This window comes from Opisthorchis viverrini (assembly GCF_000715545.1).
Source record: "Opisthorchis viverrini unplaced genomic scaffold opera_v5_485, whole genome shotgun sequence".
NCBI lineage: Eukaryota > Metazoa > Platyhelminthes > Trematoda > Opisthorchiida > Opisthorchiidae > Opisthorchis > Opisthorchis viverrini.
The window spans coordinates 257,039-267,588 of NW_008752135.1; the positions used below are offsets into that span (position 1 = coordinate 257,039).

At 46.9% G+C, this 10,550-nt stretch overlaps 1 protein-coding gene across 1 annotated transcript in view; it reads left to right on the top strand.

Moving 5' to 3' along the window:
- Positions 1-1,446: 1,446 nt before the first annotated feature.
- The window catches only part of T265_11299 (hypothetical protein), a gene marked incomplete at both ends in the record, with an annotated part of 36,396 nt that continues 27,292 nt past the window's right edge, over positions 1,447-10,550 (top strand). Inside the window, 2 exons of the mRNA XM_009177920.1 lie at positions 1,447-1,554; positions 4,441-4,766. Coding sequence (XP_009176184.1) covers positions 1,507-1,554; positions 4,441-4,766 — 374 coding nt within the window. The remainder of the gene's footprint in view (positions 1,555-4,440; positions 4,767-10,550) is intronic.

Consider the following 10,550-nt stretch of genomic DNA (forward strand, 5'->3'; position numbering starts at 1 on the left):
AAAAGTAATAAAGATGATGTTGCAATGAACAGGGTTTCTAGTGACTTCAACTGAACCAATACTTTGGCCATAACGATTATTCATTACTACCGATCTCATGGCGTAAACATTCTGCATATTTCGAGGTGTGCCTGACGTCTCACATTTCAGATAGCTAGTTTCCTATTTATGACAGCTCCAGAACCCATTGTATTCATGCTCGAAACCTGGAATGGCATATGAAAAGAATGTTCAACTGCATTCGGTCCCCTAAATATGCGACATCACCTCTATTAGTTTTGCATTAACGTGACAACAATAAAGAACTGTTAGAACATATCTGTTTATCGTGTATGCGGATATAACAGGCGGCTTCCAAAGCTCTACTCAATCCACGGTCCCTTAAATGGCGAGTTAACCGCTCATGTTGCCCAAGCAGTTTACGAGCATAGCATACTACGTAATTCAGTGACCAGGTGGAAGTTGACCCCTCGAGTTTAAAAGATCCGATGTTGCTTAGCGTCGCCTCATAAGCCGGTGACGCACCCACAGAGTTTGTTGTGCACACAGACAGTTCGGACAACCCATCAGTTCCCTCAAACGAATAAATGCATGATTATGTTGCACATTATTGGGCGTAAAGTTCTGATGCTTCCCGGAGCAAGTTAAGTTGACAATCGCCCTGCATTTCATAGTTCGTAAAGTGTGAGAATAAGCGACGTGCTATCCACACTCGCAATACCAAATATGCCAAGGCTTTCAGGTCACAGAGCCTTTCTGATGCATCAGTAAGCAAGTAGGGGCAAAATGAACTCAAGAGAGTTGAACCCCGTTCAAATCTCTGGTGCAGGACTCCGGTCGAAACACTGGCGGAGACCGCGAAGGTCACGGAGAATCCCTAATATATCATCGCAGTAACTAGTTAAACTCGGACGAGAAGAAGCGGTTATTAAGAAACACGATCAAAAGCGGGATCAATGGCCAAAAAAGAGTTTAACGGCTCAAAGGAAATGGCGCAAAGGTCAAGGGTGGGCGACCGAAGTAGTGTTGACTTCTGTTCTCTTCCTGCATTCTACTTTAAAGCCCAGTTATGTGAGGATTTGATGTATTTTGGTGAATGATTATGGGAGACGCAGGTTGCTCTAAGATAGGATGAATGGTAACGTGAGAGTTGTGTAACTGTTCTGTTGACCATAACTTAGACTTGTTTCACTGGGATTTTTATCGGTTCAGAGGAAGAGGAAGGAGTCAAGTATCTGGTGAACCATGAACGACCCCCATTAGCTGTTGCTCTCATCTACGGATAATGCAACGCCTCACCGAATGTTAAGGATAGCCTCACCATAAGGCACTCTGGTTATGGGAGATTTCCGTTGATTCAACGCCAATTTGGAATACTTCTACTATCCATAACTTGGGAATATCCCATTTCAAACTTACGTGACCATCGAATTTAATAGTTGATAGTTGAACTACACTTCGGCGCGTTTTTCGAGCAAGCTCGGCGTGTTGGATCTGGGGTTCCTTATGTCAATGGAACGGGAGGAGTATGGCCTAATTGTACGAAATTTACAGGTAATTGACTTGGTTTCGTTGTATTTGCATACCCATCGATCATGAATTATTCCTATTGAAATGATGGTTCCCACGTTTATCGATGTCTCGGGTAACGAGATATGTGTTGACACTTGAGCCCAACCTGGAATTCACAGATTAACTGTTTGATACACAGGATAGAGGCTTTCGCCAAAACTCCATGCGTTGCGTTCATTTTTATAGTTCATTGACGTCCGTTCATATGAAGGACAAGCGGGAAAATAGGGTAGCATTGCCACTTACGTCCTCACCACAGTATTGTAAGTTTACCAGCACGAAGGCTCATAGAGAACACCCAAAAAATTATTTCTTCTATTTCCGAGTTGAAACCTGAGCAGTCGGCAGAAGGACATAGTCCACCTATCAACCACCCGAAATGAGGGAATAAATTTGTCAGGCGTTCAGTCAAAGTTTCAAGGTGGGGTCCCACCATCTCCGAAGAACTACCATAGCTCAACAGTATTGGTTTAAGCTGGCTCGTCAGCTCTTAGCAGTGAACCAAGATTGTACTGTAGGCAAGCACGTGGGTGAAGCATAACAAAATGTGAGGGGCAATGCTAGAGGCCGTCTGTCCGACCTCGCCGATTCCACCACAAGACCATTAGATAACCCACATACACTAGTCGTAATTGATTCCGAGAAATCCATACCAGCAGGCAACGAGTACGACAATGCACGCAAGCCCACCAAACGTCAAATGGGGAAGGGCCGAATGAAAGACAGAGCTTTGGTGGACATCAAAACCCAGTAGATAGAGAAGACTTCTGCTACCGGAAACAGCCGTGCTCTATAGTAACTGATACGATCGGATGGCAACTGCCAGGGAGACGATAAGTGGAGAAGGTGACTCATAAATTCACTCAAAAAAAACGTCGACTGAAAAGATGGATCGAACACTTCGATGAACAGGTTAGCTAGCTTCCTGCAACAGAGCTCTGGAGATAGTGCATACGGGTGAATGCAATGTAAACCTCACTCGCCTGTTGGAAGAAATGAAGTACGAAATATCCGTACCAAAACGTGAGGAAGTACCAGGACCAGAGGGTCTATATACAGTCCTGTTCAAAGATGGAGGGGACCCTAGTGACCCATCTAACAAAGTATATTGGTGCGATATGGTGTGATGGATGTATCTGATGAAGGGACCTGTTGACAGTTGTTCCCATCCTCAAAAAGAGTGGGTGAACGCTGAGTAAAAACCAGCGTGGCATCAGCCTGCTAGCTGTTGAATCGAAGGTGTTCTCTGGTCCTATTCTTCATAAGTTGACTGAACACGGAGAGGCAGGTCCGTGAGAACAAAGATTGGTGCTGTCATGCATCAATCATATTTCACCCTCTGACGGATTCCGGAACAGTGACACATCACATGATGCCAGACGAGACAGTCCTCTTTCACCTGTCTTCTCCAACTTCGCCAGTGGCACGATTATGGAAGATTCGGTCCCATCCTCCAATGCCTGTGGGGTCGAAATGCTCCCAGGGTGCTCGCTCGTATGTATTGAGTACGCAGACGATATAGCTCTTCTTGGATCTGATGTCATTATAATCCAGACAGCATTGACGCAGACGACATAGCTCTTCCTGGATCTGGTGTCATTACAATTCAGACAGCATTAAACAACTTACATAATTCTACCTCACCGTTTAGCGTGCTGATGCAATACCGGGTGGGATCAAGCCTTAACTCCGTGCTCTCGGATGAGCCGATTGAGGTAGTAGACAAGTTTGTCTATCTGAGTAGCTGTATCAGTTCCTTTGGTTTCGCGAAAGATGATATTTCCATCCGGATTTTGGATGACCAGAGCAGCCTTTGTGAGACCTCATCACTTGTGGCGTAGGCTTACCCTTCATGGGTCGAGTTTGAAATGCTACAGTGCGCTCTGTATTATTATACGGATCAGAAGCCTGGTCGTTGCGCGCTTAGGACCTCAAAATGCTTTCAGTATTTGACAATCAGTTCCTTCGGAGCATTGTCGGAGTTTGGTGGGAAGACCGGGCCAGTATTCCCGAAGTACGTCGAATGGTTTTCGAAATGAATAACTCACTGACGGTAGGTGAATTGAACACACTCCATAGGTTGTGGTGGGTTGGCCAGGTGCTCTGCATGCCACTTGATTGGCTTCAGAGAAGAACTCGTCTCGCACAGCCACGCGAAGGGGAGGTCAAATAATCACTTGGTAGTCAAGTATGAAAGACATTACCAGGGAACTCAGTTGCGCTGTTCATTGTCGTTTCTCTGGGTGAGGACCCGGAGACGTGACACATCAGCGGTTAGAGACATTGTCAGACATGACCCAGTTGCGCGCTCAGTTGCGCTCACGTATCCAGGTGGTTGCCTTCAGTTCATAACTTCCACAATGAAAAGTCCATTGATACCCATATATTTACGAATCATTATACCAGCTATCGCCTGCAATGTGTAGCTATCCATCCTACCTCCCCAAATTATCGGCGAAACAAATGTACGCGGTGTAACGTCTGATGATAATGATGCGTGAAGTGCAGAACTGCTAGATGTATTTCTCGTGGCCATACATCACCGTGCTTGTGTAGTTTCAACTATCTGAAATCCTGGGATGACATATTTCTCATCCCTTTTTCCCTTGGCCTGTCGAAAAATGTCACAGCTGTAGGGCTTGGAGAGCTGTTTTCTCAGGGATATATGATTGAAATAAGACTCCAGAATGATTGATTTTCTTGAATGGGTACCGCTTTTTTGCGGTAAGTGCTGAAATTCCGCACATCTTTCGCGGTTGGTTGCCTCTAGTTTTACTTCCGAATGACAGTTTTTCAGTTTGATCCAACGACTCCCACTGCTTCAGCGACCAGCTACCTCATCTCCCCGCTTTTTTTGTTCACCAACAGGAGGTAGTCGGTGACGAGGAATTGCGGAACCTGGTCACTCGTGACTCCCCTTTGGCCGTGTACTGGGGAACTGCAACTACCGGGAGACCACATGTTGCGTATTTCGTCCCCATCATCAAGCTAGCGGATTTTTTGCACGCTGGGTGCAGGGTGATAATTTTGTTCGCAGATTTGCATGCATATCTAGATAACATGAAGGCCCCCTGGTCCTTGCTGCGCTACCGGACACAGTACTACGAGGCTGTCATCAAGGGCATGCTTAAGTCGGTGAATGTACCTCTGGAACGACTGCACTTCATTCGTGGGGCCGATTACGAGTTAACAGAGTAAGTCCATATTTATGTGAGACAGTTTTTCTTGATGTGAATATGGCGATTCCAACGTTCTGGGCGTAAAGCAGGACACGACTCACTAACACCCATTTGGGATGGTTTGCGGGTAGGGTAGAAGCTCCGTAAGATCCGCTGTTCCGACCCTAAACTTTATATTTACTCCTGGCTGCGCTTGAATTAATTAGTGACTTCTCACCTCTAATATACCGAAAGGCGAGGTAGCTCAGTGGTTAGAGCGCGAATTTACCGATGTAGGGTCCGTGGTTCGAAGCCGACCCCCGACTTGGACAACCTGGCGGTATCCAAGCCCTCGTGCTTTCTTCTGGTGGCGTGGCAGTTAGAACCCGAACGATTTTTTTGATATACCGAAAGGATGTCATTTTTGAATGGTGTTCTGGAACTTACGTCCAGACGCCGTTCTCAGTGGATTTATCGTCCTATGTATTGATCGAATCAGTGTTTTGTATTAGTCTTCATTGAAGTCCATTTTTTCAAATCAGAGAGACAGTAAAAATGTTTGAAGAGATGAACACCCGTGTGACTTTCCAAGGTGGTTTTCTCTCAAAGTTCCCTTCAGTTTTCTTGGTCATGATCAAGACTGAAACGCTTTCACAACTGTATACGGACTTGATTCATTCATTCTTCGGTCGTCCATAAAGGTCATCAGTCTCGTTGAAATTTTTTTTCATTCTGTTGACTGATTTACTAAATAGACTTGTGTATAAACATTTGAATGTATCACTTTTGGAATGTTGTTACTTCGTTTTGTCTATGCACGGTATATTCTTCTGATTTATCGTTATTCCGTCATCTGCACATCAAGCTGCAGAATTGCACTGATTAATGGGAGCATGGTTGTTCAGCTAACACGTTTTCTCTCCCTTACCTTTTGTCATTTTGGAAGTTTTTTGTGTGCTCATCCTAGAAGTTGTGCGGAAGGACATCACAATCGCGCATGCCAAATCGGCTGCTTTGTAATCTAACTTTGTCAATTGGCGCTTAGCACCAGTCGGTGAGTTAATAGGGCATAAAGAGACAACATACACAAGGTTAACTAAAAGAGGACGAGTTTTGGACTCAGTTTGTTTCATTCAATCCTGGCTAACGCAACGGCAAACTTAAATGTGCTAGGATTTTTTAACCAGCCTTGATAGAAGTTGGAAAATCGTCAACAAGGTGAGTAATTATTGGGTACAGCTCGCTATGGGGGGGGGGGCCATTCGAAGTTCCCTTATAAAGGCTCGGTATGCCTCCTCTCATGGACGCGTAGGTGTGTGCGGCAAATCATCTTCCGATTTCACCACATCCAGTGGTTTCAAACAAGTGTCATCTATCACTGTTTCCTTGTAGCTTCGTGATTGGTGTGCTTATTGAACCTTATTTACCTGCCTCTGACACCTCGGGGATCGAAATATTCCTTGGGCGTTCGCTCACAGACATTAGGGGATGAGATATCTCTCCCTTTGAAAATACAAACTACTTTAGATAACCTAAATAATTCTTCTGTGCGGTTCGGTTTGTACTTCACACGTGTGAAGTGTAAAGTGCTGCTGCAAAGTTGGATGAGATAAAACCCGAACCTCATGCCTGCAGGTGAACCGATTGGTGTAGTGCGGCTGCAATATCCCGGAGATCTGGCGAAAGACAAAATCCATTTCCAACTTTGGGAGGCAAGAACAGCGTTTAAAACCCCCCGACATTTGTGACGCCGACGTGATATCAACTTGAATGTCAAGGGTAGAGTGTACAATGCTGCTACCCGATCTGTCCTACTTTGTGGGTCAGAGATGTGGCTGCTGCTTGTGGAAGACCGAAGGCTCTGTGTGTTTGATCCCAGTCTGTTGGAACACCGAATCAGTAATGTTGAGGTATACCAGATGCTTTTCGGGAAAGTTTACTCTTCCGCCTATGTATTAACTGGTCACAGTCGACAGGTTACGCTGGGTAGGTCATGTGTTTCGTATGCCAGAGGGCGTGGGCGATCACTCTGACTCGGTAACCATTCATGAAAGTGCTCAACATTCAACTTAGTGGCTTTGGTAACTTCTGTTTCCTCGGGTGGGGACCGCGGAGCAAGACAATCCAGTGTTTAGTGACCTCGACAGATATGACTGCCAAGAAGCCGAAGACCATCTTTCCTCAGAGCTATCGCCTTCACTGATTAGCTTTCCTGCCATACTGGACAAGCAGATCTATTTCTTGCACAGATTGAGTCATCGGCTCCAACATATGGTTCTCAGTTCCCTATTCTACTTACCTTAGACGAACAAAACAATAGCAGCTGGAACCACAGCACTTTGTAGGGCGAGGTGGCCCAAGTGGTTAGAGCGCGAATTTACTGACCGGAAGGTCCGTGGTTCGAATCCGACCTCCGCCACTCGAGTTCCCCTGTCTAGGCTTGGGCAACCTGACAGTATCCCAACCCTCGTGCTTCCTTCGGGTGGCATGGCAGCTAGGCACCGGAAGGGTGCTACAGCTGAACGCTTTTTTCAGCTGAACGCACAGCACTTCGGTCTTTCACACTCAGCAGCCACACCTTCGGCCTATAAATTAGGACAGATCGGGTCGCGACATTGTACATTTTGCCTCTTGGGGATGAGATGGCTCAGTGGGTAGAGCACGAATTTACTGGCCGGAAGATCAGTGGTTCGAATCCGACCTCTGCATCTCCTCTCTAAGCTTGGGCAACCTGGCAGTATGCCAGCCCCGTGCTTCCTTCGCGTGATATGACAGCTAGGCACCGAACGGGTTTTACAGCTGAACAAATATTATACCATTCTCCCCTTGACGGTCAGGCTGGTCTCACGTTGGCGCCACAAATGTTGGGAGTTGGCGAAAGTTACCCTGGCCTTCGCAATTCGGAAAGCTATTTCGTCTTTCGCCAGACCACCGGGACTTATGCAGCTTCCAGGGTAAACAAACTTATCAACTCCATCAATCTGTTCATCTGGAAGCATGGGATTTGGGCTTCTAGCACGCAGTGGTTGCTTTTTTCCGAGTGCCAAGAGAGCGGCTGTCACTTCTGGCATTGTTCACTTATCAAACTCGAAACAAAAGTGTGGTGGTTAGTGGATAATGTTGACGATTTCGGAGGGCTTAAACCGTAGAAATAGGTAAAGTTGCTAGATGTCGTTTAGCGGGTTGGAGATCAGGCGACAACGCCAATCGATCTTTGGAGACACTTTCTGGCGTACAATGTCACATTCAATCACCAACCTGTTCCAACAATCATCATCATCATCATCCTCAAGGACAGCAGCATCAGTGTTGCCACTGATGCTTCACTGCCGTATGTTTCAACAAGCTGACTGGCATACTGTAGAGAGCCCCGCTTTCCATCTTCACTCAGTATAGCCTGATTTTACAACTGCCGCCTGCCCTCCTGTTTGGTATTTCCGACCCTTCATTTTCGCATATGATAATGCATCCCAACGGTGTTACGAATCAGTTTGGCATGGCGATGACTAAATAGGCCGTTGTATTGAACAAGCACACTTATTGGGACTTACATGAATCCACCGCATTATTTTGGCTCATATGAGGGAATTTTGATTATGCATTAGACTTCGCTATCCTACGGTGATCATACCGCACGGAGACGACCGACCCCGTCTGTTGGGTATGGGTGAGACGAATTGGAGTCTTAAGCAGAATGAGGATGGATCTCCGTACTGGGAGTTTTAAATTCAGCTAGATTGTTACCGGACACAATGATGGTAACTCAGGATCACCTCAGTCCTTACCCTCACTCACCCAAAACACAAGCTCAGCATCACCAGTTGTAAGAACCGCGCACTTGTCGTACAGTGGTCCTAGCTGCCACAGTTTCGTTCACCGATGACTGGGAGGGATAGGTTGATAGCTACGCATTGGAGCCGGTAGCTGATCTGACTGATTTGTAAATACAGAGTTGTCAATAGGCTTTTAATCGGGGAGGTTGGATGCGCGAATGTCGTTGGGGGCGTGACTGGGCCATATCTGACAATGTCTGTAACCATTGATATGTCGCGTCTCGGGGTCCCCATCAAGGGAGATGGCAATGACCAGTGCAACTGAGTTACCTGTTAGTGGATTTCATGTTTCATTTCCGAGTCACTACTTGACCTTCCCTGGCTCGTTTCCACCCTTCATAGTCGTGTGAAATAAGCTCTCTACGGAAGTCGGTCGACCAGCATGCGCAGCACATTGCCCAGCCAATGCAACCTATGGAGTGTGATCAATTCACCTGTCGTTGGCGAGTTATTTTTTTCGAAAACCATTCGGCGCACTTCAGGATAACTGGTCTTCGGGCAGCGCTCCGGAGAAATAGATGGCCAAACACGGGAAGTCTTTCGATGTCCACAGCGCGCAGCGGCCAGGCTTCTGATCCGTGTAATGATATGGGGCGCACCGCATCGTTTCTAAACTTGACCCTTGGCGAATAAGCGGATGTCACGCCTACGCCACAAGTGATGCAGGTTGATGCAGGCTGCTCTGGCTCTCCCAAGCCCGGGTGAAAATATCATCTTTCGCGAAACTAACGGGACCGATACAGCTACCCAGGTAGATGAACTTGTCTACTACCTCAATCGGCTCATCTGAGTTACAGCAGCACTTTGCACTTTGCAGGTGTGAGGCGCATACCAAACCGTGAGACAGAATTAGTTAAGTTGTTTAATGTTGTCTGTATTGTAATATTATCATATTCGGGAAGAGGTATTTCGTCTGCTTAGGTTACTGCGGCCGGGAAATAAGGATTGGTTGAGGTATCCCGCCTTGAACGCTTGTCTCAAAAGTCTGACTGACTAGGCAGTGGACAATAGGGTTTTCTTTGGGGACCCTTCCTGGGGCCGATGACTGAAACTAACGGGACCGATACTGCTACCCAGGTAGATGAACTTGTCTAATACCTCAATCGGCTCATCTGAGTTGCAGCAGCACTTTGCACTTTGCAGGTGTGAGGCGCATACCAAACCGTGAGGCAGAATTAGTTAGTCTGGCCTACTTGGCTGTAGGGGGTCGGTTTGGCCTGAGGGCGCAGAGAGTCGGGCATTACTGTTTCACACCTGATGCGGCTGCGCACATCAGGTGCCTTTTGAGTGGCACTGGACTCTTTGGTTCTAAAAGTGTTTCAACCGTATTGAATAATACTCCGGCGATCACGGTCAGCCGTTGGGCGATCGGAGTGTTCGGCTTTTAGGGCCAACCTATTCTAACCCTCGCTTTCTCGGGGGCTGACATCATTGCTTCCATGAATATGAACATTATGGTCGCCTTGGAGAAACACTTTACTGCCTTCACAGTCTTACCGTAGAGGACAGTACTACTTACCAGCAGGGAGCATAAGGTTCATCGGTCAGGCAACTGATGGTCAAATGATTTATCGACGTTTGCTTGTGTGGTGGGAAGGGTTTGGGCTAGAGAAATCGGTGGACAAAGAACTGTGCGGGTGAATGATACTTCCCGGTTGCCCAGGCCAATGAGGGAGGTTTGGTTGAGGTACCCCACCTTGAGCCTTCGTCTCAAAAGTCTGACCAACATGACAGTGAGAGGATGTAGGGTTTTGTTCGTGGAAGAGAGACTGGACGTGTGACGGTTTGCGCACCTCAGTGATCCATTGAGCTATACTGGAGAGTGTCCCGCGACACTCACAGAGTCTCTCACACCAGGTTGGTCAATGGTTAGAGGACTGACGAACACAGTCTCCTGGCCCTCCAGGTTGGGGGTTGGAACATGTGGCGACTTGTTCCGTAGAAATGGGAATGCATTTGTATTTCCCGCCAAACACCGCTGCCTTGC